This window comes from Cherax quadricarinatus, chromosome 46 (genome assembly GCF_038502225.1).
Source record: "Cherax quadricarinatus isolate ZL_2023a chromosome 46, ASM3850222v1, whole genome shotgun sequence".
NCBI lineage: Eukaryota > Metazoa > Arthropoda > Malacostraca > Decapoda > Parastacidae > Cherax > Cherax quadricarinatus.
The window spans coordinates 6,103,213-6,130,316 of NC_091337.1; the positions used below are offsets into that span (position 1 = coordinate 6,103,213).

The 27,104-nt window shown below is 40.9% G+C and overlaps 1 protein-coding gene across 16 annotated transcripts in view; it reads right to left on the reverse strand.

Moving 5' to 3' along the window:
• The window catches only part of LOC128696741 (uncharacterized), a 256,551-nt gene that overhangs the window by 112,785 nt on the left and 116,662 nt on the right, over positions 1–27,104 (reverse strand). For 12 of the 16 annotated variants that reach the window (XM_070094456.1, XM_070094447.1, XM_070094445.1 and 9 more), the window contains exons 5-9: positions 20,287–20,398; positions 16,298–16,406; positions 15,336–15,519; positions 14,674–14,806; positions 11,783–11,863 (exon numbers count right to left, since the gene is read on the reverse strand). In XM_070094456.1, coding sequence (XP_069950557.1) covers positions 11,783–11,863; positions 14,674–14,806; positions 15,336–15,519; positions 16,298–16,406; positions 20,287–20,398 — 619 coding nt within the window. The remainder of the gene's footprint in view (positions 1–11,782; positions 11,864–14,673; positions 14,807–15,335; positions 15,520–16,297; positions 16,407–20,286; positions 20,399–27,104) is intronic. The other 4 variants (XM_070094453.1, XM_070094452.1, XM_070094451.1 and 1 more) reach the window with 1 other exon arrangement.

Genomic DNA, 27,104 nt, shown 5'->3' on the forward strand with positions numbered 1-27,104 from the left:
TACACAAACAAAATGAAGTACAGTAATGGTAAAACATATCTACAAGGAACAGTGAGAACTTCATTTATATCATCCCACAATATAGCAAATTTTCAGGCATGGCCAAAAATTTTTAACAATATTTGCAGATATAAAGTGTAATTTACATGCAAAACATTTAAATACAGTATGTACTTCTTTTAAATGTATGGCATTTTAAATATTTTTTCCACCAGCACTCAAATTTTCTTAATCTTTTATAGTTAGAGAATAAATAACTGTTATTGATTCCTTTTTTGGGTTGCCCTGTGTTACGTGCCCCTCCTTCACACCCATTATATACAAAAATAAAAGGCCTGGTCAAAATAAGTTCTGTAGTAATATATCCTGAACCACTTTATTACTAGCTAGATAAATTATTATTATTATAATAAAAAAGAAGCGCTAAGCCACAAGGGGTATACAGCGCTGCAGGGCAGGAAGGAAGCGAGGGCATCAGGTGGCAAAAGGGAGATGGATGAGTAATAGGTTACGGATAACAGCGGGGCAGTGGATGGTGAAAGGGTAAAGGGCAGCAAGAGACTGAACTAGAAAGGGCTGAGGGGAGTGCGAAAGGTATCATCATCAGAGTTTGCGGAGTAAATCAGTCGTTGTCAAGAAGTCAATGAGAGAGTCAGGATTAAAGGAGGGTCCATCAGCAAGAAGGGAAGGTAAAGAGAGTAGTAGAACGAAGACGACGTTGGAGGTAAATTCTGCGTGCTCGTTGATAGAGAGGGCAGTCTAACAGAATGTGGCTAATCGATACTGGAACTTGGCACTGCTCACAGAGAGGAACAGGGTGCCTCTCCATGAGATACCCATGAGTAAGACGAGTGTGGCCATTGCGAAGGCGAGAGAGAGTGGTCTCCCAACCTCGGCACTGATGACAAGAAGACGGCCAGTAACCTATGCTCGGTTTAATAGAATGAAGTTTGTTACCGAGCAGAGTTGACCAACGTTGTTGCCAACGGGTGTGAAGGTGGGTAGCTATTGCAGCAAAATAGTCCAGAAATGGAACACCTCTATAGGAAATTGGTAGGTCATGTACTGCTGACCGCGCAGCAGTGTCTGCCTGTTCATTGACCTGTACGTCGACATGACCAGGGACCCAACAAAAAACAATATCTTTATGCTTGGTAGAGATACGGCGTAGCCAAAGTTGGATACAGAGAACTAGAGGGTGAGATGTATCAAATTTTCGTACAGCCTGTAGAGCACTAAGGGAGTCTGAGACTACCACAAATGATGACACAGGCATAGATGCGATACGAATAAGTGCTGCAAGAATGGCATACAATTCAGCTGTAAAAATGCTAGCCGAAGATAGTAAATGCCCTCGCACAACGCTGTCCGGAAACACTGCTGCGAATCCGACACCGTCTGAAGACTTAGAGCCATCTGTGTACACAGCGATGGCATGAGAATGAGAGTGGAAGTGATCAAGAAAAAGAGAGATCGTGAGAGCGTACATAGTAGCGAAGGCAATGGGCATCACGGCGATCAGACAAGGATGGAACATTCGCTTCTGCATAGAGGCTCTCAACAGGGGAAGAGTGAAAAGCACCAAGGCATAAATGTAATCCTTGGTGATGGATGGGGTTAAGGCTAGAGAGAGTAGCAGGAGAAGCCACTGAATAAATCTGGTCACCATAATCGAGTTTCGATAAAACGAGGGCTGAATGTAGGCGAAGCAGAGTTCAACGATCAGCTCCCCAGGAAAGATGAGCAAGGGTTTTAAGAAGGTTTAGCCGGCTGTGACAAGTTGCCTTCAGAGAGGCAATGTGAGATTTCCAGGATAACCTACGGTCAAAGAGAAGGCCTAGAAACCTGACTGTATCACGTTCGGGGATACGAGAGCCACAGAGATACAAAGGATGATCAGAGATGACAGAGCATCTAGTGAAAGTAATTTGGTGAGTTTTGGTACTTGAAAATTTAAACCCATGCGTGATGGCCCAAGTGGAAACACGGTCGACCGCATGCTGGAGAGAAACTGCAATGAGATGACAGTCATCAACATAGAGTGATGACCAAATATTGGGTGGAAGAACAGAGGCCAAATCATTTATAGCAAGGAGAAAAAGTGTTGTGCTCAGAACACATCCCTGAGGGACACCTTCAGCTTGGACAAAGTCCGGGGAAAGAACATTATTGACTCGAACACGGAAGTGTCTGTCAGTTAAAAAGTTAAGGAAGGATGGTAGATTGCCTCGGAGGCCTAAGGAGTGGGCTTGGGCCAAAATATTATACCTCCAAGTTGTGTCATATGCCTTCTCAAGGTCAAAAAATATGGCAATAACCGAGTGATTATTTGCAAAGGCATTACGAACATACGTATCCAAGCGTAGTAAGGGGTCTATGGTAGAACGGCCCTTACGAAAGCCATATTGACTAGCGGAGAGACTGTTGTGTCTCTCTAAATACCACATTAAACGGCGATTTACCAGACGTTCCATCACTTTGCAAACTGCACTAGTAAGAGCGATGGGACGATAGTGGGAGGCATCATGTCCTGTAGTACCCGGCTTGCGGAAAGGGAGAACAATGGCAGATTTCCACAGCTGGGGAAGAACTCCTTGTGCCCAAATAAGATTGAAGAGGTGTAAGAGGACTACAAGGGCTGACTGATGTAAATGTTGTAACATACGAATATGAATGTCGTCAGGTCCAGCTGCCGATGATCGGCAAGCTGAGAGTGTTGCTTCCAGTTCCTGAAGTGTAAAAGGCACATTATACTGTTCTTCTCTGAGAGAAGAAAAGTCCAAGGGTATTAACTCTCTGGCAGACTTTGAGGAAAGAAACGAGGGGCATAGATGAAGCCCCCGGGAAATACGGACCAGATGAGTGCCAATTTCAATGGCAACGTCAAGAGGGTTTGCTACATCAATACCGGCGACCTGTAGAACAGGAGCTGGGTCAGGAGAATATTTACCACTCAATTTCCTCACTTTTTTCCAGACTGCACTCATAGAAGAAGCAGAGGTGATGGTGGAAACAGTCTCGCCAGCAAGTGCGTTTAGCATCACGGATGACACGGCGAGCGATCGCACGCCTCTGCTTAAAATCAAGCAGTCTCTCATTGGTTCTATTGTATCGGTACCTGCCCCATGCAGCGCGTTTCAAACGTACTGCACGAGCATAAGCAGGAGACCACCAATGTACGCACTTCTGAGAATGCTTGCCTGAGGTTTGCGGTATAAACTGACGTCGAGAAGAGGTGTAGGAGCTCATCAATGGAGGATGAAGAAGGAACCTCACTAAAAGCAGTGAGCTGCGAGTAAAGGTCCCAATTTGCCCGATCAAATTGCCAGCGAGGGCTACGGAAAAGTGGTGAATATGAAGGAGAAGTAAGAATGATTGGAAAATGATCGCTGTCATGCAAGTCCGGTAGAAAAGACCAGGTGAACTATAGTGCAGTGGAGGAAGAGCAGACTGATAGATCGATGCAAGAGAGAGTATGAGTACGAGGATCAAAATGGGTGGGAGTACCCGTATTTAAAACATGGAGGGGGTGAGAGGCGAGAAAAGCCTCCAACTGGATGCCACGTGAGTCACAATGAGACCCCCCCAGAGGAAATGGTGAGCGTTAAAATCACCAAGTAACAGAAGTGGTGGTGGTAAGGATGAAACAAGAAAGGCAAAGTCCGGGATAGAAAATGCTCGAGAAGGAGAGAGATATAAAGAACATATTGTAAACCACTTATTCAAGTGGATACGGGCTGCAGTGTAATGCAGCGAGGTATGGACAAATAGTTGACAGTACGGAATATCATTGCGTAGAAGAAGGGCACTTTCATTAAAGGTCCCATCTGAGAAAGGATCCGAAGAATACAATAAATTATAGCCTGAGATAGGTTGGAAAACAGCCGAGTGTAATTTTGGTTCTTGTAAGCAAGCACCAACAGGGGAAAACCTGGAAAGCAACATCTGAAGCTCACCCCGATTACCCGAGGCCGCGGATATTCCACTGTAAATAGGCCATAATTGGCGATGAAGAAAATACCAGGAATCAGTAGGGAAAGGCACCTACGGACTAGAGGGGTTAGAAAAGTCAACATGTGGTGGCATTGGAAGACGTTCAAGCAGCGAAGGAACGGAGAGTTGCGAAGAATGGGGTTGTGAAGATGGAGGAGAGGGAAGAGAAGGAACAGGAAGTGAATCAGTGTCCATTGAAGGTTTAGTCTCTGCAATATATTCTGAAATGGCTTCAAGTGTTTCTGAATTCAAAGATGTATGGGAGACCATATTGGAGGTAGAAGGGGGAGGGTGAGTAAAGATTGGGACAGTAATGGACTGTACCAAAGTAGAGGGGGATGAAAGAGTGTAAGGGACTGGAGATAAGTGTGGGGGGGGGGGACAGAAGAGGCAGAAACCTGGGAGGTGGCAGAAGAGGGAGAAACTTGGGAGGGGACGGGGGTGGAAGGCATAGTACGAGGAGGAGGGTGAATCTCCACACTTGTAATAGAGCCAGAGAGAGGGGAAGAACTAGGCACAGAGACTGGAAAGGTAGTGTGGAGGTGGAAGAAGGGAAGGAAGGGGCAAAGAAGATTTGAGCAATGTGGATTTTTTGGACTTCTGAGAAGTAGAGGGGCGATTGGTATAAGGTGTCGTACGAGGTCTTGTCGATACTGGGGCTTGTGAGGAAGGACGTGAAGATGTGAGAACAGACTGAGTTGTAGTCGGGACGTCAGAGCCAAGGACAGCAAAAGGATTAGATGCCGGAGTGACTATGGGAGGGGTAACAACAGAGGAGGCTGCAGAAGATGGGACCCCAGAAGTGGGGGGATGTTTTGAAACACGAGAATAAGAAACACGGGGTAGTCTCCCTTGGAGGCGGAGATGAGTAACTGCCATAGCATAAGGGAGACCTTCTGCCTCTTTGAGGCAACGGATTTCACGTTCATTTAAGTAGACCTGGCAACGGCGGGAGTACGAAGGGTGAGCTTCATTACAATTAAGGCAAGATGGAGGTTGACTGCAAGATGTATTAGAATGGTCGTCGGCACCACAGACTGGGCATTCGGCTATAGATCTGCAATATTTCGCTGGGTGACCAAAACGCCAGCAGTTTCTACACTGCTGCGGTGTATCACCTTTCGAACTTGTAACCGATGTCCCACGACATATACAGAGGATGGGAGTTCTCGGCTGTCAAAAGTTAAACGAGCCGCGTTGCAAGGGTAACGTCTCCGCCCACGGGCAGGAAGGACATAAGTGTCTACTTTGAGGATTGGGAGATCCTGGAGTTCCAGCTGTTCAAGAATGTCATTGCCACATGACTGGAAATTCTGTTGGACTATGGTATGGGGCAGAATGACAGTACCACTACAAGATTTGAGAGAAAGATGTTTTTCAATAGTGATAGGAGTAGTATCGATATTCGAAAGGAGAGAAAGATCATGAGCTTGGGTAGCATTCTGGACAGTGACGATGCGCGTACCGCTCTTGAGAGCATGAAATGAAATATCTCTACCAACATGACGCAGGAGCGCTTTGCCAATACTATGGTCAGAAATATAGGCAGAAGAAGAAGTCGGTCTTAAAGTAAAGAATTTAGTCCATTGTGTGGTCCGAAACTGAGCGTGGAGAGGGAGTGCATTCTACTCGGAAATGACCGACACGTCATGTCGGTCTTTTCCGAGTAGAATGGGAAGGTAACGAAGGAGCATCAGCAGGAGATTGATGATGGCGTTTAGGAGTAGGACCGGAGTTGGTCCGGCGTGAAATGGGCTGGCGATTCGAAAATTGCCGTATCGTAGAGGGAGAGGCCGGAAGCATAGTCAAAGGAGAGCGGAAGTCAGACAAATCGAAGGAGTCAGTCGAAGCCCCGGTACCTGAAGCGGGTGAGGAAACAGCACCAGCAAGAGGTACAGGGGCATCAGGAGTGTCCGAAGAGTGGTCTAAAAACAAGGCAGGGTCAGAATGGGGTGCAGTATCAAGAAGGGGCTCGGGGGTAGTGGGTTCATGGATTGGGTTCTCCATGGTTAGGTTACTCCTTTGCTTTTAGTTTTTAAGAAAAAAAAAAGAAAGAAGAAAAGAAAATAAAAATAAAAAAAGAATAAAAAAAAGGGGGGAGCAGGGAGGAATAGTTCCCAGGAGGAATGAAAGGGCCGGAAATCTCCCTCCGCGCCCAAGAGGACCTCAGCACAGCTAGTAGCGCAGATGCAGCATGGAACCCGTGCCATATCCTACCCTTCATGCCAGTAAACCAGCAATCCGGGATAGCAACCTCACATCTGCCGAGCTACCTCGGTGGACAAAAAAGAGGGCGGCCGGATATCTGCCACAAAGCATACCTCCTTCGGCCACCACCTCCGGAATCCGAAAGGTGGCTTCCAGAGATACACCCGTCGCCCGAAAGACACCCAAAGCTACTCCAGGATACCGGAGAGGGATCGGGACATCCCCAGGCGATCCAGATTCCACAGCAAACTACGCCACCGCCAAGAACCTCAACGGAATGGGATGGACCCCGGTATCCTTTCCCCTACCTAGGAACTAGCGCGCCTGTGGGAGAAATCCCAAAGGCCAAAAAGAGGAAGGGCAAAAGCGAGGGGTGGGGAGGAGGAGGAGGAAAGGAAAAAGGGGAGGATGGGATAGGGAGGGGGGGACTGGGGGGTAATTAGGTTCGGTCTGAGGAAGGAGACCGACAGGTCTGATTCCTCAGACCAAGAGCCTCTTCACCACAACAAGGAGCCCCCCTTGAAGAGGTAGCTAGATAAAGCAGGTTCGACTATATATTATTATCGGGTACGGTATAAATCATCAAAGGCACTCTCAAGCAAGGTTGTATTCAATAAAATGTTATTTGTTAGGCATTATTATATTATATTGTATTATACAGTAGTAAGTTGATTACTGCGTTCTGTTATGCAAGTGAGAAACCACTACTTTAGAGTCCGGTTGATGGCTCCTTAATTGGCGTCTAGCGCTACCTCCTGACCGACCTGACGTCAGACCACTGAGCATTTGAACCGGCAGTCAGATCATAGCACTGACTCTGATCGAGTCTTCAACCCAGAGATCTTAACTTGGTCAATAATTCTAGATCGTGTCTATTGTTTTAACTTTGCTGTTAATTCCAAGAGTCTGATAACCCTTCTCTTTAAGAAGGATAACTGACTGACTTCCTTAAAGTTCCTATAATAGTTCTTATTTGGACTCTTCATTGTAATTATTGTATTATACTTGATTCATGGGTATTTGAACATGGAGTAATTGTTATATTATGCTTCATTCACGAGGATTTGAACATAGAATTACGTTCCTCATTGTACAGTCTCGTTTCATTGATAATAGTGAATTGTCATTTTAATTCACTAACTGGATAAAGGTTCATAATTGGTAGTAAATAAAACTAACCAAAAGTAAAACTAAGTATTTATTCCCCCTATTGTTGCAGCATAGTGCAAGTCGTAACACCCTGCCTTGGTGGGAAATATATAGTTGATGTTAAAAAAAAAAAAAATCCAGTTCTGCAATGCATATGAGTTTACCAACTTCTCTTTCTAGTGCCAACAATGAATTTTTACTTAATATATTTAAGGAAATAGAATGACTTCGAGAGTAGTGGAGGGAAGGTGGGATAGGGGTTGGCCTAGGAAAGGTTTGAGGGAGGAGGTAAAGGAGGTTTTGTGTGTGAGGGGCTTGGACTTTCAGCAAGCATGCATGAGCATGTTAGATAGGAGTGAGTGGAGACAAATGGTTTTTAGGAACTGATGTGTTGTTGGAGTGTGAGCAAGGTAACATTTATGAAGGGATTCAGGGAAACCAGCGGGCTGGACCTAAGTCGTGGAGATGGGAAATAAAGTGTTTACACTCTGAAGGGGGGGGTGTCAATTTTGCAGTTTTAACTGTAGTGTAAGTGCACTTCTGGTAAGACAGCGATGGAGTGAATGATGATGAAAGTTTTGCTTTTTCAGGCCCCTTTGCCTTGGTGGGAGATGGCCAATGTCTTAATAAAAAGAATATTTAAGCCACCAAGGTAGTAAGTTGGTAGACAGCAGCCCCCCAGGGAGGTACTGCCATGAGTGAAAAAAACGAAAGCCTGTAACTGTTTTATGTGATGGTAGGATTCCTGGTGTCTTTTTTTGTCTCATAAACATGCAAGGCTTCAGGTATGTCTTGCTGCTTCTACTTACACTTAGGTCACACTACACATGCTAGTAGAAGCATATATATACACACCCCTCTTGTTTCCTTCTATTTTTCTTATTGGTTCTTGTCCTTGTTTATTTCCTCTTATTTCCATGGGGAAGCGGAACAGGATTCTTCCTCCGTAAGCCATGCATGTCGTAAGAGGCGACTAAAATGCTAGGAACAAGAGGCTAGTAACCCCTTCTCTTGTATTTATTACTAAAGTTAAAAGAGAAACTTTTAAGAACATAAGAAAGGAGGAACACTGCAGGAGGCCTGCTGGCCCATACTAGGCAGGTCCTTTACAATTCATCCCACTAACAAAACATTTGCCCAACCCAATTTTCAATGCCACCCAAGAAATAAGCTCTGATGTGAAAGTCCCATTCAAATCCAACCCCTCCCACTCATGTACTTATCCAACCTAGATTTGAAACTACCCAAAGTCCCAGCCTCAATAACCCAACTAGGTAGACTGTTCCACTCATCAACTACCCTATTTCCAAACCAATACTTTCCTATGTCCTTTCTAAATCTAAATTTATCTAATTTAAATCCATTACTGCGGGTTCTCTCTTGGAGAGACATCCTCAAGACCTTATTAATATCCCCTTTATTAATACCTATCTTCCACTTATACACTTCGATCAGGTCTCCCCTCATTCTTCGTCTAACAAGTGAATGTAACTTAAGAGTCTTCAATCTTTCTTCATAAGGAAGATTTCTAATGCTATGTATTAATTTAGTCATCCTACGCTGAATGTTTTCTAACGAATTTATGTCCATTTTGTAATACGGAGACCAGAACTGAGCTGCATAATCTAGGTGAGGCCTTACTAATGATGTATAAAGCTGCAGTATGACCTCTGGACTTCTGTTGCTTACACTTCTTGATATAAATCCCAGTAATCTATTTGCCTTATTACGTACGCTTAGGCATTGCTGTCTTGGTTTAAGGTTGCTGCTCACCATAACCCCCAAGTCCTTTTCGCAATCTGTATGGCTAAGTTCTACATCATTTAACTTATAAGTACTAGGGTTATGGACACTCCCAAGCTTCAGAACCTTGCATTTATCTACATTGAACTGCATCTGCCACTTTTCTGACCAAGAACAGAGTTTGTTTAAATCCTCCTGAAGTTCCATAACATCTACGTTTGAATCAATTATCCTACCTATCTTTGTGTCATCGGCGAATTTGCTCATATCACTAGTAATTCCCTCATCAAGATCATTGATATATATTATAAACAACAACGGGCCCAAGACTGATCCCTGTGGAACGCCACTTGTTACAGATCCCCACTCGGATTTAACCCCATTTATGGACACTCTCTGCTTCCTGTCAGTGAGCCATGACTCGATCCACGACAGCACTTTTCCCCCAATGCCATGAGCTGCCACTTTCTTTAACCCTTTGAGGGTTTTGGTTGTACTAGTACGTCTTACGCGTAGGGGTTTTTGACGTACTAGTACGCATAAATTCTAGCGGCCTCAAATCTAGTGGGAGTAAGCTGGTAGGCCTTCATATGAAAGAATGGGTCTATGTGGTCAGTGTGCACAGTCTAAAAAAAATCCTGCAGCACACAGTGCATAATGAGAAAAAAAAACTTTTACCATTTTTTTGGAATAAATCAGCGACTTTGCAGTGTATTTTCGTATGATATTTATTGTTGTATTCTAGTTTTCTTGGTCTCATTTTATAGAATGGAAGACATATTACAGAAATTGAGATGATTTTGACTGGTTTTACAATGAAAGGTGCCTTGAAATTGAGCTCAAAGTAGCAGAAATGTTCGATTTTTACCAAACTTCAAAAGTAAACAAATCGTGTCAAGCGTGCAATACACGTCAACTGGTGAGTCTAATATTCTTTCACAAGTGCACCAATAATATTTATACCATTTTTTACACTAATGCAGTAGTCTGCATAACAGTAAATCTTATATTTTTTGTGAGAATAAAAATTCAAAGTGGAAAGCAAAAGAATATAAGAGGGGCCTTGAGATGTGACTAATGACTAGAGGAAATGTCATTTTAGTGCCAGGAATGTCTTTCTTGTTTATTCTGGACCCTATTCGGAAATTGGCATCTTTTGAAATTTGTGTGAAATTGGCAAAATTGCTAAATTCTGACCACTGTACTGGATAGTTGAATTTCATAAATGGGTGGTTTCTTGCACCCATTCGATAGAAAAAATGGAGTTCTAGCGAAATATTCATGTTTTTTGTCGACTAGTACAGTGAAATTGGCCGAAAATGGGGCTCAAAGTGGGCAAAATCGCTGATGCGTAAACATCGCCGAGACCGCTAACTTTGCGAGAGCATAATTCCGTAAATTTTCTATCAAATTTCAAACTTTTGGTGTCTTTATGATCGGGAAAAGATTCTCTATCTTTTCATAAGAGAAAATAATTTTTTTTTTTTTTAAATTTGGCCGACCCTGAGAACGAGTTTCGGAGAGGGCCTGTCGACCCTCAAAGGGTTAAGTCTATGGTGCGGAACTCTATCAAAAGCCTTACCCTGCTTCGGTGGGACACAGCTGGTTTGTTGAAAGAAGAATATTTAAGCCAATTTTGCTACAAACACTTAACAACACCTTCTCTACAGTAGGACCAAATTTTACAAACATCATCCCAGAGTCCCATAACATCAGCAGCTACCAATACATGTCCAAAACATCTAAAGAAATAATAAAGGCCTTGAATTCCTGTCACTGCCTTGGATTAAGTAATGAATATTCACACTGATATGACAAACTATCATTCTCATGAAAGTATTATTCAGAGGGCCGAGGAGGGGTTGCTGAGGTGGTCTGGACATTTAGAAAGCGTGAAGCAAAATAGGATGACTGGTAGGGTATATAAAACTACAGTGAAGGTAAGACATAGCAGGAAAAGCCCTAGAAAAATTTGGAGGGATGGGGTAAAGGAGATTTAGTGAGAGAGGGTCTTGGACATACACTACGAGTGTGTGAGCATGTTAGGAGTGAGTGGAGGCAAATGGTTTTTGGGGACTTGGGCTACTGGAGTGTGAGCAAGGTAGCATGTGTGAAGGGATTTAGGAAAACCGGTTAGCCTGACTTGAGTCCTGGAGGTGGGAAGTACAGTGCCTGCACTCTGAAGGAGGGGTGGGGATATTTGCAGCTTCATGAGGCATCTAAACTGTAGTATTGGTGGGCCTCTGGTAAGACAGTGATGGAGTGAATGATGGTAAAATACCTTAACACACATGTTTGTATCCTCTTCACATAAGTGCATATACTGTACTATCTACAGCCATTATATTAACCAACTACTGAGCATGAGAAGTCCAGCGTTTCTTAAAAATGCAAGAAATTTTTACCCAGATACCAAATACTACTATATTCTACAACAACACTCAAATTCTACCTTGTCTAAAACAGCAAGCAACAACTAGATAAATATTTCAAAAGACTATAACCTCATCCATCTCATACATTTACAATGAGTGGCAAGGTGATGAAATAGAGAAACAAATCTGAAGCACATTCCAAATAGAATTCTGAAAACTAATATATTTAACACTTGAGAAGTGTAATGGCAAGAGCTGTCCCACTAGTTACTGGACTAAAATTCTTCTCTAGTTGCGCACCAGTACTTGCACACCTGAACGAATATTGTTGGCCTTGCGGTACGACTCTCTGCGCCTGTACGTTCCTGGGCTTGAATCTCCAGCTCCAGCAACAACTGGTTCAACAGACTCATTAGCTGTAACTCACATCAAACACAGGAGCCTAACTTTCTAAGATGCTAGCAACAAGTTCCACTGGCTAAAAGAATCTAAGATCTCATTTAACTGCAATATATCAGATACTAAATAACAAATACAAAATATTGTTCTGGCAATGCAAAAATTAAAATGAGTAGGAAAAGTGCAAAGTGCTCTGGTGAAGCAACTTACAATCTATGGATAACCAATTTATTGCATAGTACTACCTGACTGTTACCTACATCTGATTAGCCGTCTAAGTTGAAGAATTAATAAATTAGCATAATTGCCATAAACAATGCACATGAATCAATAAAAAGAATTTTAAGTATAATGCACACGAATCTATGAATGATATGACAAAATAATAACTGACAAAATACCAGCAAGTATAATTTCAATACATGAAATTATAAACTATAATTTCATATATTTCCAATTAAATTTTGTCTTGCTTTAGCTTTGCCCAAAATACAAAGTAATATGGATGTTAAAATAATACTACAGTATAAAGATTTTGTACTAATGCACTTCATTAGTTTATATAACTATTTGTTTAGTACAGTTTAATACACCCTTGATTTAATGAACTAGTAGGGGAGGAGCAAATGGTCAGAAATTATGATTGTGGTGGATGGAGACAAGTGTTTTTCTACACTCTTAAAAAATAACTGACAATTCTGTAACCAATGGACTATCCATAGTTTCCAAAACAAATGACCAACCATTTTGTCTTGTGGTCCTAAAGCCCATCAAATCAAGGTCTAAAATTGAGAATTTACTGTATTTAAAACAAAATTGAGAACCACTGATCAATCTATAGCATTTGAGATCAGAGAGGATTGTCCTTATGTTTAGGTGCCTGTTTCACCTTTGTTTCTACTGGGATCCTTACTATAAACATGGTTTAGGACAGACTAATAAGTCTCTGTCTTCAAAACATTTCTCTCAGAACAAAATTGCATTTAAAACCCCAAATGATACACTTTTGTCAAAAGCCCTAGGAAACCCACTTTGAATACATCATACCTCATTCACAATACTCACTGCTCTGAGCACCAGTAAGGTTATTACATGCACTATGTGCTTAGTAATGACCTTCCTCAACTTCAATCACCTAGTGTTAATCACTTGCTATGACTGACATCGACCGATGCTCTCATAATGATCCAGATACCAGAAGTCGGCCAAAACAATAGCTGGGGGCAGGTGGTGGAAACTAAGGGGTTCCCAGACTCCCCAGGGCACCTATTACACAAATGCATCTTTCTAGTTTCAAAATGTAGTTTTCTGCTGTGAGGTCCTGGTGGAATCTATGCAGGTCAATCATCCTAAAGACAAATCCTGGAAGCATAGGGAGATTTCACTGGACACTTAATGATCACGTTGGAATGTCATCCAAAACGATCTCTGTACTTAACCCTGAGCAAAGCCCACACCAAAACATAATACACCAAACTAATAGCATCCTACAAGACTAGAAAACATTGTCATTACATACAAGTAAATAAACCAACAAGTCAACACAAATGCATAATCTCATACAGAGGCCCACTCTATATGCATGCTTAGATGATCCACCTGAGATTCCTCTGACCTGTAAACTCTCATTCACTGGCAAAAGCAGGGTGTTGAATGTTTAAATGGGAAGAATACCATAGCTTACAGGTGAATCAGGCTCGGATAGGCAGGGAATTCGGAAAAAATGTACAGATTACTGCACTGACTTTGGAGGCCAGGAAAAAGCGTGAATCCCAAATAATCACCTCAAAAACTTTCTATAAACCACATGGCATGTGTGATGCACCTACAGTGTGGTAATGAGGGTGCGACTACCAATTTAAGTACCAACACTTGGTCTATGTAACAATGGCTGAAGTGGCACTGTGCAGAGATGTTTAGGTTACATCACCCAATCACCTTCCGATGAAGTTCCCACTTCTGCAATCCCTAAAAGTGCAGCAGCAGTCAATTTTTCATGGTACTGATGTAACCAGGTGAAAAAAAAAGATCAATGAATTCTTGCTGACCATCTGTGCAGTGGAGAGGAGAGCAGCAGAGGTCTTCAAGCCAAGGTGAAGCTCAGCCAAGACTGCATGACTTGACAGAAAATACAAACATGTATAGCTTTAAGTTCCTTTTAGCTCACTGAAAATTGGGCACCAAAGCCCAATGCAAGGCAGATCACATACTAAGATTATAAAGTCTCATGTGCCTGGTGAAGTGAATGTCAATCCTCAAAAGAACATCTCTGGGAGCAAAAGGAGCTGCCACAAATATTTTAGTCAGTCAAAAGGGGCCTCATGAGCCCAGAGAAAAAAAGTATCCATGAAAAGAGGAAAATGAGTGTTGCTGACATGGTGTAAAGGTGACAGTTGGATTCCAGATCATTGTGGAAGCCTCAGGTAATGTCAGTCATAATAAATGAACACCTGATGATAGTCAAAATTGGCCATTACCAAATACAAAATGCATATAGTAATGAGTACATGGACTTTACACAAAACTCGCTTCTCTGGGGTCCAGAGAAGCAAGTATTCTGTGTGTGAAGGAGTTCATATTCCAGGTGGGGCCCCTAGTGCCCACAGCAGAAATAAGTATAAGTATGCATCTAGACTACAATAGGGCTTTAAAAAAACATACATAATTTTAATAACTCATTAAAACATTCTGTCAAAACACCTCCTTCGTTAGCAATCGTGTTATTACAATTTTGCGAGTCAACCTCCAAATAAAGCTTACAGTTTAAGTATATAAGCTAGAGATTTCAAAAAAATGCTTGCAATACCTGGTGATTCCGGAGCCTTGACATATGTGGTAGTAGTTGTAGTTATGAGGTCACCTTTGGGTGTTATGCTCTGACTCGTGGCACTAGAGCGAAGAGTGTGCTCAGGCAAGTCAGCCCGATCCAAGAACAGGAACTGGAGGACAACATTAATGGGCATTATTAGAGGGGATGCATAATAAACAGATGCTTTACGTATATGTATAGTTTTGAAAATGGAGTCATATCTATGTAAGGATATCAGTTTGTCGGTGTCACCACACCTTTTCAACCAGAGACAGAGGCAGCTTAAACTGAGTGCACAAATAAACATTTAGCATAAAACAGTGTGACATTCCTTGTGACACCCCACAGTCCCATCACAGAAACATACACAATCAGTTTTCCTAACCAACACAGGGTGACCCAAGGAAGAAAATATTCTTCACTTGCTCCCTAGCTATATTTCTTATGTTTAATCATCTTCGCAAAACAGTAATCAGGAATTATGCTATGCTTTTCCATAGTATAGAAGAGAACTTTTAGGCAGTAAGGGCTTACAACCTTAACATGTCCAGATAGCAGTAAGTACCGCTATCCGGACATGTTTAGAAAGAAAGTCATTTTTTCTATAAAGCTTAACCATGTAGCATATATTGTCCTATCAATAAGAAAGCTTGACTCACCTCTACTGTCAGTGACCCAGACACTTCATCATTTTCATATGGCCGAGACTGAAGAGGAATGATTTGTCTCTGTGATGGTGTGGCAACTAATTCTTCTATGCCAACAATTCCAAGGCCCAAGAATTTTCCATTCTTCTTATCGTATACTTCAAAGAGAAGTTCAAGTGTGCTACCACTAAGATCGCTAAGAAAAAGCAAAATAAAAACTTCAGAGGTAAAAAAATCCTTAAGACAAGGATGAAAACTGAACTTCCAGCAAAGAAATATTCACATCCAATTAAAAACTGAACACAGGAAAAACTGATAAGCCTCCATGAGTCCCCTGACATTAATTATTTAACAAGAGCTAGAACCCTTGATCATCACTAACATACTGCTCCTTGGAACATCATTAACATACTGTGATTATTATTATTATTATTATTATTATTATTACAATCATAACTAAATATTAAACCCTCAAGACACTGTACTTATTCAGAATGGCATCAGCTTACAAGTGGTAATTTAAAGACACCAAGTGGTGAAAAGCTTTATTGTACATGTTGCACCCACAGTGAAGCAAAATATAAGAAAACGCAAGTTTTCCTTGCCAGATCAACCAGGCTGATGGATATGTGGGGCAGCTGGTGTCCAGCAGCAACAGCCTGGTTGACCGGGCAAGCACCAGACGAGCCTGGCCCATGGCCGGGCTCCAAAAGTAGTGAAACTCTCGAAACTCTTCAAAGGTACATCAAAGGTAAATCCTGTATCTTTAAGTTTCCAAATTAATTCAAAGTTACACTAATAATATTCTATAAATTATGATTCAGTCATTTATAAACTAGGTACAATATAAGAATGAGATGTATATGACAACAAAAATATAAGGAAGAATATTTATAGAAGTTCTTAACAATCCATTATTTTTTTTCTAGAAATTAATTAGAAATTTAACTCGGTCATCAAAATTGTTAACTTACAATAGGAATTGTTCATCCCAAAAAGGGGAACTTGTGTCTTTCATAATGGAAGTAGTGAATTTCTGAGGGGGTTCATCCATCTCCACCACAGCGTATGCCTCAGACACCACTGCAAGGCAAGCATCATTAAACATTGTATTTTTTTTGTGTGTTAATTACTAATTTTTATTTACAACACTTATCTAAAGCTCAATAAAATAAGAATTATGGAACACAGCAGCAGGCCTACTGGCCAATGCTAGGAGGGTCCAATTCACGCTCACCCATACCCACTCATGTACTCACCAACCTATATTTAAAGTTACCCAAAATTCGTACCTTAGTGACACTACCTGAGAGTGCATTCCACTCATCTATTGACAAACCAGTACTTCCCAACTTGTCTGCAGTGAAATGCCTGTGGCACTTCTCTGACCACAACATCAATCTATCCAGGGCATCCTGTGGCTTTCTAGTGTCCACATCAGAAATTATTTGACAGCCTATTTTAGTGTTATTGGCAAACTTTCTTATGTCACTATTTATTCCCTCATCAATGTCAGAGATTGTTAACAATAATGATCCCATCCCTGACCCCTGTGGCACACCCCTCATAACAAGTCTCCAGTCTGATTTCCCCCCATTAAAGCAAACTGTTGCCTACTGATTAGCCATACCTCAACCCAAGAGAAAATTTCCCCTCCTAAGCCTTGTGCCGCTACTTTCTTAATCAGTATCCCGTGTGAAACTATCAAAGGCTTTACTGAAGTCTATATACACAACATCAAATCTTTATCTTGGTCTGCCACTTTGAATAACCTTTGTGAGAAAGGTTAGTAACTTCATAAGGCAAGAAAGCTCTCTTTGTAAGACCAAGTTGAGATTCGTTTATCAAATGATTTATTTCAAAGGGGCTTTTGAATTTTTTTATTTTTTTTTTTTATTATCACACTGGCCGATTCCCACCAAGGCAGGGTGGCCCGAAAAAGAAAAACTTTCACAATCATTCACTCCATCACTGTCTTGCCAGAAGGGTGCTTTACACTACAGTTTTTAAACTGCAACATTAACACCCCTCCTTCAGAGTGCAGGCACTGTACTTCCCATCTCCAGGACTCAAGTCTGGCCTGCCGGTTTCCCTGAACCCCTTCATAAATGTTACTTTGCTCACACTCCAACAGCACGTCAAGTATTAAAAACCATTTGTCTCCATTCACTCCTATCAAACACGCTCACGCATGCCTGCTGGAAGTCCAAGCCCCTCGCACACAAAACCTCCTTTACCCCCTCCCTCCAACCTTTCCTAGGCCGACCCCTACCCCGCCTTCCTTCCACTACAGACTGATACACTCTTGAAGTTATTCTGTTTCGCTCCATTCTCTCCACATGTCCGAACCACCTCAACAACCCTTCCTCAGCCCTCTGGACAACAGTTTTGGTAATCCCGCACCTCCTCCTAACTTCCAAACTACGAATTCTCTGCATTATATTCACACCACACATTGCTCTCAGACATGACATCTCCACTGCCTCCAGCCTTCTCCTCGCTGCAACATTCATCACCCATGCTTCACACCCATATAAGAGCGTTGGTAAAACTATACTCTCATACATTTCCCTCTTTGCCTCCAAGGACAAAGTTCTTTGTCTCCACAGACTCCTAAGTGCACCACTCACCCTTTTCCCCTCATCAATTCTATGATTCACCTCATCTTTCTCATCTTTTTGAATTTTATCTGCAATTATTGATTCCATCAACTTTCCCACAAAAGAAGTTAGAATGATTGGTCTATAATTTGAAGCAAAGGACCTATCTCCCACTCTGTTAATGGGTATCACAGTTGCCATTTCCCATTTATCTGGTACAAAACCTGTTTGTAGTGATAGGTTAGAGAGATTAGTAAAGGGTTTGCTAAGTTCTTCCTTACATTCTTTTAGAACCTCATAGCATCCACTCAAGTATGACCAATCTACAGTTCCCATCTCTGTGTCCTCAATCCCAGCCTCAGTTTTAAAGCCATCGCTATCATAATTTGGGGTACTGGTAGCATAGTTTCTAGTGGGTCATTAAGGTCCCATCAGAGAAATAGTTTTTGAAAAATTAAAAAAAAATAGAGTGGATAGGGAAGCAATGTGGCAGAGGCTGCAAGTACGTATATGGAATAGGTAGTAAGTTACTAAATGCTGTAGAGAGTTTTTATGAGGATAGTGAGGCTCAGATTAGGGTGTGTAGAAGAGAGGGAGATTACTTCTCGGTAAAAGTAGGTCTTAGACAGGGATGTGTAATGTCACCATGGTCATTTAACATATTTATAGATGGGGTTGTAAAAGAAGTAAATCCTAGGGTGTTGGAGAGGGGTGAGATTAAATTATGGGGAATCAAATACAAAATGGGAGTTGACACAGTTACTTTTTTCTGATGATACTGTGCTTATGGGAGATTCTAAAGAAAAGTTGCAAAGGTTAGTGGATGAGTTTGGGAGGGTGTGTAAAGGTAGAAAGTTGAAAGTGAGTACATGTATAGATAAGAGCGAAGTGATGAGGGTAACAAATGATTTAGATAAAGAAAATCTGGATACTACATTGGAGGGAGGGAGTATGAAAGAAGTGAATGTTTTCGGATATTTGGGAGTTGACTTGTCAGCGGATGGGTTTGTGAAGGATGAGGTTAACCATAGAATTGATGAAGAAAAAGAGGTGAGTGGTGCGTTGAGGTATATGTCGAGACAAAAAAAACATTACTGATGGAGGCAAAGAAGGGAATGTATGAAAGTATAGTGGTACAAACTCTCTTATATGGGTGTGAAGCTTGGGTTGCAAATGCTGCAGCAAGGAAGCGGTTGGAAGCAGTGGAGGTGTCCTGTCTAAGAGCAATGTGTGATGTAAATATTATGCAGAAAATTTGGAGTGTGGAAATTAGGAGGTGTGGAGTTAATAAAAATATTTGTCAAGAGGGCTGAAGAGGGGTTGTTGAGGTGGTTTGGTCATTTAGAGAGAATGGATCAAAGTAGAATGACATGGAGAGCATATAAATCTGTGGGGGAAGGAAGACGGGGTAGGGGTCGTCCTCGAAAAGGTTGGAGGGAGGGGGTAAAGGTTTTGTGGGCGAGGGGCTTGGACTTCCAGCAAGCATGTGTGAGCATGTTAGATAGGAGTGAATGGAAACGAATGGTTTTTGGGACCTGACGAGCTGTTGGAATGTGAGCAGGGTAATATTTAGTGAAGGGATTCAGGGAAACCAGTTATTTTTATATAGCCGGACTTGAGTACTGGAACTGGGAAGTACAATGCCTGCAATTTAAAGGAGGGGTTTGGGATATTGGCAGTTTGGAGGGATATGTTATATATCTTTATATATGCTTCTCAACTGTTGTATCTGGGTGCCTCTGCAAAAACAGTAATTATGTATGAGTTAGGTGAAAGTGTTGAATGATGATGAAAGTATTTTCTTTTTGGGGATTGTCTTTCTTTTTGAGTGACCCTGCCTCAGTAGGAGATGGCTGACTTGTTGGAAAAAAAAATGCATCAGGGCCTAATGACCCCACAAAGATGACCACCATCTCCAACTGTTGTACACTGGGTGTCAAGTGGCTAGTCAGCTACTGAACTGCCATTACAAGGCTTTGGTCATAAGGTCTAAGTGTCCCATAGTTCAGTTGTTAGGGCATTCAGCTCCATGGTTTGATCCCCAGTATGGGTGGAAACACTGGTTGCATTGCCTTAAGACTTAAGTTGGGTGTTAGCCAACTGGTGTGGGTCGCATCCTGGGGACAAAATTAACTTAAGTTGCCTGAAATGCTCTACATAACCAGGGGCTTTCTATATAGTATGCCACTGATGTCAGCTAGGTCTGTTTAAGTTGTACCATGTATAACTTAAACAGAACTAGCTGACATCAATAGCCTAAATGGGTGCATGAAAGTGTTCTGGCTGTGATCCTATCATATCATCAGGCATCAAAACTTATCAACCTCTTTACAAAACTTTAAACACAAACGACATTCACTCACAATTCTCACAGCCAACGCCTGTTGCCTTAACAATTTTCACCAGAAGTCGCTTGCCATTAAGACCAGGAATTCCTGTAGACTGACCAGTGGTTGTAGAAGAAAGGGCCGAGACCTGAAAATACGCATGAATACCTGTCAATTATAATCTACCAAGAAAAAAAAATGTAAAATAAATAAAACTCAAATATAGTGTTGTGTATTATATACAATATTACATACAATACATATACCTTTTTTCCAACACGTCAGCCATCTCTCACATATATGTGTACATTACTGTGACCACGAACGAGTGGTACTGATCAATAGCAACACTGCACTATATGGTTCAGTGGATAAGGGCATCATGTGTTTTCGCCCACCATGAGGCAGGCCAAAGCAGCATGGGTTCGAGTCCTTGGCTAGTGCAGTGTTGTTATTGATATATGTATACGTATAATTTTAACACACTGGCCATCTCTCACCGAGGTAAGGCGACCCGAAAAAGAAACACCCTCACTATCATTCACTCCCTCATAGTCTTGCCAGACACACCAATACTACAGCTCAGATGCCCCTCCAAACTGCACACATCTCCACCCCTCCTTCAGATTGTAGGTACAGTGGAACCTCAAAAATCGAACTGCTCCCAACACGACCAATTATGTAAGTGTATTTTTGTAAGTGCTTTTATAAGTGTATTTTTGAGGGTCTGAAATGGACTAATCTAATTTACATTATTCCTGATGGGAATAAATTCATTCGGTAAAGGCACTCGAACAGCCTTCTGGACCGAAGAAAGTTCGATATTTGAGGCTCCACTGTACTGTACTTCTCACCTCCAGGACTAGTCCAGCTAACCAATTTCTCTGAATCCCTTTACAAAATATTACCTTGCTCACACTCCATAATGTCATCAAGTCCTAAAAACCATGTGCCTCCACTCACTCCTATATAAAATGCTGTTACACACCTGCTGGATGTCCTAGCCCCTCGCACACAAAACCACCTTTACCCCCTCTCTCCAACCTTTCCTAAGGTGACCTCTATCCCACTTTCCTTCAACTATAGACTATTCACCCTCCCTTCATGTTCTGTTTCTCCTAGCTTTGCTCATAAGTCTCCCTAAGCCTTTCCTTAGTTCATTCTCTTTCACTTCAGTGTCAAACAGCAACACCATTCTCTTTGTATGCCACCTTCCTCTTACTTTATCTACCAACTAAATAATGATCCAACACCCAATTAATTTTTTTGTTACAAAAACTGAGCACAATTATTCTGTACATTCAGATTATCTGTACATATAGGTGGCTTAAGTTTACATGATTTAATCACATTAGGAGACACGATAGAAAATGCAAGTCAACAATACAATAACTGATTTTATAAGAAATAAGTGAATGCCTGGAACAGAGATGCATGTTTGTGTATCAAAAAGAAATAGTTTTCAAGAGATATTCTATGATGCTCAAGATAAATCTTTGATCAGATGGTAATTCCAGACCACAAACAACTCAATAACCCACCACATAAATGCTAGTCAGTTACAGTAACTACTACCTCACCCAAGATCAGAGACAGAATTTCCCATCTTATCAAATTTTTATCCGAAATATATTTCCACCTGTTCAGAAACCCACAATGAAGTATAACTTATTGTACAACTTCTTAACACTGCACATTTCAGTATGAACTTTTCATCGGATGTGAACCTTTTTTTTTTTTTTTTTTTTTTAATTCACAGATTTTTGTAATATATTAATCTTGCAGTCCAAATAAATATTAGTAATGTTGTACTGTATAATATTCACATAATTTTTGCAAAAGGAGTGTATTTAAATCTATTATCCTATTCAACCTATGAAAAATTCATACCAACTTAATATATTCCTTAATCATAATATGAAATTTTAATTATGTACATTATAATTGGCAGGACAATGATGACACATTTACCACCATGCATGGTTAGCTCTCAAACGTGCTCACAAAATGTAGAGAATTAAATTATTTCTACCCCTCTTTACATTTGGAGAGAAGGTTAACAAGGGACCCATGAAAATTTTTGTTTCTTCAAGCATGCAAATTAGTTGAGCTTACCATGCAGCTGGCACAGCAGTTTGAAAGACATGAAACTGTCTACTATCCATTGACATCTTCAGCTAGTTTTACAATGGCATCAAACAAAGATTGTTAGCAAAGTGAACCTCTGACAAAAATTCACTCAAGTGTGAGCTTTATTAAGCCCTATATAATAAACACAACATATATACCATCACATAAGGAATGAGGTTTTGGAAGGTATTCTAGTGCCAGATGGACCAAGGAGTCACATCATATCAGGTGTTGATCCATGTCTTTGGAGAATGAGTTGCACAGATGATGTGATGCTGGAAGTTTCCAGATTCTGTTTGAGCTGGTTTTAAGCATATTTTCATTACTACTGTCCTCCTTCACTGCCAACCTAGTGTTGTTCCTTAACATGAAGTATGAGAATTTATCATATGTTACATATGCAATGCTGATACTGTAGGTTTAGCAATGGCCAAGTCATTCATCATGATTAATTCACACACTTCATATCAAACATCAAAAGACTGGTAATTACAGAGTTAAGATGAACAAGGAGTAAATGCCTAGAAGTAGATTTAAAAGAGGGAGCACCAATGAATAGAATCAAGGAGTCTTCAGCATTGCACCAACTCTTGCACAATGCCATCTCCACATTATTAGTCCTGGGAGAAGCGCTAAACCCCTATGGGTTTAGTACATCTAGGGGAAATGGAAGGCAATTAAGTTCAATCCAAGGAAAGGAACGATAGATCCAATTCCTTTTATCAAGAACCCCCCACATGAGGGGCATCCACCTTCATAAACATGTCCCTACTACACCTTCCAATATCTCATTTGCTGTGATGTATTAAGTCCTAGTTTTGTTTTTCTTTGCAGAACTTGCTTGAGCTAAAATGAGTAAACTGTTGTCCAGTAAAGGTGTACTTTGCTGACCGTATCTTTTAATGCATTCATCAGTAATCTGACATTCAATTCATATTATATGAACACAAAGATTGCTATTATAGAGATAAGCACCCCAGTATAGTGATAAAAACTCAAGAAAATAATTTATATGTATATGTATTTATTGTTTACAATGACCTGACTGAAAAATTTGTCATTTACCTGTACAACATGAAATTTTGATAAATTACACCACAAAGCCATTTACCCAACCATTCACCTACACAGACTGAATAATATACTGTGCACAAGACCCACCTACTGTACAATATTAAGAAATTATTTGATCGTAAGCATTTTATCCCTTCAAAACATCATATGTTCTACTAGCAGATGTTGTCAGATTCCAGCCAAAAAGTAGACATGCAAACTCTCAACCACAGACATTGTAACTGCTGCTCTAGCTGGTCTACTAGGCTACCTGTTATTTACCTGTTGATGGCTTGAGAAATCACCCCATGCCTGGATCTCAGACCAGGCCTCCTGGCTGATGCCTGCTCAGTCAAAACTGTTGGTGCTCATGGTACACCGTTCAACATAGGTAGGCTGATCAGGAATAGAACTGAGGAATTTGCTGAGTTTCCTTCTGAAGGCTGCTAAGGGTGTGCTGATAGCTCCCAGTTTACTGGGAGTTATCAGCACACCCTTAGCCTCGTTCTCCTAAGGACTAATTTCTGCTTGCAAGGTGGGAAAAAGTCTCTCCAGTAATTCTCTCTCCTGCATTCCAGGCAGCACAGTTTAGATGACCTTAGGTGTTCCCAAAAACATAGATATTTGAAACTGTCCAGACAGTGAAAGTTCTCCATGTATTCTTCAGGTATGCAATTTTACCTGCTTTAAAAGGAGCTGCTAGTGTACAGCAATATTCCAGTCTAAAGAGTGCAAGTGCCTTAAAGAGTATTATCCCTGGTTCTGTATCTTTTGCTTTATACTTTTTAGAAGTTTGTTATTCTGAATATTACTGCCATGTGAGTGTGACAGTAACACTGTTCCTTGAACATGACATCATCCAATATTGCACACTACAATATTTAAAATTATCCTCAATTTTGCCAATAGATCAATGTTTTCATATTCTCTAATCAGTACAGTAGAACCTCGGTTTTTGTGATTAATTAATTCCAGGAAGTCTGACAAAAACCGAATTGTATGAAAACTGAGGCAATATTTCCCCTAAGAAATAATATAAATCCAATTAATCCGTTCCAGACACCCAAAAATATTAACAAAAAACACATTTTATAGAGAAGAACTATAGTCTTACATACAGAAAACAATGAGAAATAAATATAAATGACTAATGAAATGGATAAATGAACATTTAACATAACTTTTACCTTTATTGAAAACTTGTTGGCATATGGAAGACGGCGAAGAGGGGAGAGGGAGGAGGAAAGGTTATTGTTTGGAAGGGATATCTCACTCCATAAGGACTTCATGTATCAAGGCCCTATCTGGGGTTACTTCCCTTCTTTGTCTTTCACTGGCACTAGGACTAGCTGGAGAGTCACTTGACCCGTCTACAGTCTGTTGCTGTTCCAGTTAAAGGTCTTGCAGTTCTTCAATGGTTAACTCTTCCCTGTGGTCATCCACCAACTCTTCCACCAAAACACTATCTCCCGCTAATTGTTTTTCGTTGATACACACCAACTCAACATTTTCAATTGTTTGCGATCTCTGTTTCGTTAGCACATTTAATCCTTTCTCAACATCAGCTTCCTTGATTTCTTTTTTCTTCGCCAGGATGGAATTGATCATTGATGCGGACTTCCCGTACATCCTGGCGAGATCGGCCATACATACACCACTTTCGTGCTTTGCTATGAGTTCTTTCTTGAATTCTATCGTGTTTCTCGCCTTTTTTATCAAAGAGCTGGCACTCAGAACTTTCTTTGGCCCCATGGTGGCTTATTTAGCAATAGCACCCAATGAAGAAGCACAAAAAAAACAATGGAGTATTACGAAATGTTATCCGAACACAAGGGGTAATGTTCACTCAACGAGAAACAACGCCAGACCAAGTCAGAACGTGTGGGATGCTTTGTGTGGGTGCAAAGAGGCAGACACGTTTGGTACGGACCATTGTCAACTATACGAAAACCGAGCGAATGTACGAAAACTGGGACAAAATTTAGATGAAAAAAGTCGTTGAAAACCAAATCCTACGAAAACCAGGGCATATGAAAACCGAGGTTCCATTGTACTTTTCATTCTTGACACTTGGGGGAATTTGATAAGTTTAACATCTCTGTCTCCCTGTACAGGGAGTGTATTTTCCTTTCAATTTAAAATTCCTTATTTTGCCTTAATGATATGAACCTAGTGCATATTTATTGTACTACAGTACCTCTTTTCTTAAGGCATTGGTTTATATTCATGTCACCTAATCTTCCCCCAAAATTCACTAATTATTTATCTGAAATTCAATATATTAAAACACTGACAAATTATGTTGGGCAGCTCCATTCTGTTGTTTATGCAGGTATGAACTTCAATTAACTGTTCTCAGAGCTTGATGAGTTCAGCACCATTATGGTCAACAGTAGTTCATCACTTTGTGGATATGAATATCTGGTCAGTTCTATTACTTGTTGGCTTAAGGCAAATTTGGCTGTCTTTTGATAATTTTTTTCATGGGACTTTTCTTTTATCGCTGTTTGTTACATTGTTCAATTATAGGCATTGCTAGTTAAATGACAAAACATAGTAATGTTTTAGGCCAGATTTATAAAGTTTCAAGTAGAAAGAATACAGTACTGGCTGATAAAGATATACTCTACAGATATGTGGGTGCATAAGGCCTGTCGTGACAGCCACACCTATATTTTATAATACATGTTTCACTTTTAAAAGCTTGATAAAAAATGAAAAAATTATGTTTAATTAGTTTTTAAGATGAAACTTAAACAATGTTTTTGAGGAATCTGACAAACAATTTTATACCGGGAACATGACACATGCATTACGAAACAATGCAAAATACTGTATAGTGTCAGAATGACAAACTCAAGAGCTAAATACAACCCTCTACCAATCATCTCACACTATTATACAGTGGACCCCCGCATACAGTTGGCCTTACATAACGTTAAATCCTCATACCGCTACATTTTATCGCTAAGATTTTGCCTCGCATACCGCTAAAAAACCCGCTCAACACTGTTCGTCCGAGACGTGTCTAATGTGCGCCCTTAGCCAGCCTCACATGTTCCGCCAGTGGCATTGTTTACCAGCCAGCCTCCGCAGTAACATCCAAGCATACAATCGGAACATTTCGTATTATTACAGTGTTTCTGGTGATTTTATCTGCAAAATAAGTGACCATGGGCCCCAAGAAAGCTTCTAGTGCCAACCCTACAGGAATAAGGGTGAGAATTACTATAGAGATGAAGAAAGAGATCACTGATAAGTATCAAAGTGGAGTGCGTGTCTCCGAGCTGGCCAGGTTGTATAGTAAACCCCAATCAACCATCGCTACTATTGTGGGCAACAAAAAGGCAATCAAGGAAGCTGTTCTTGCCAAAGGTTTAACTGTGTTTTCGAAACAGAGATCGCAAGTGATGGAAGATGTTGAGAGACTCTTATTGGTGTGGATAAATGAAAAACAGATAGCAGGAGATAGCATCTCTCAAGTGATCATAAGTGAAAAGGCTAGGAAGTTGCATGAGGATTTAATTAAAAAAATGCCTGCAATTAGTGATGATGTGAGTGAATTTAAGGCCAGCAAAGGTTGGTTTGAGAGATTTAAGAAGCGTAGTGGCATACATAGTGTGATAAGGCATGGTGAGGCTGCCAGTTCGGACCACAAAGCAGCTGAAAAA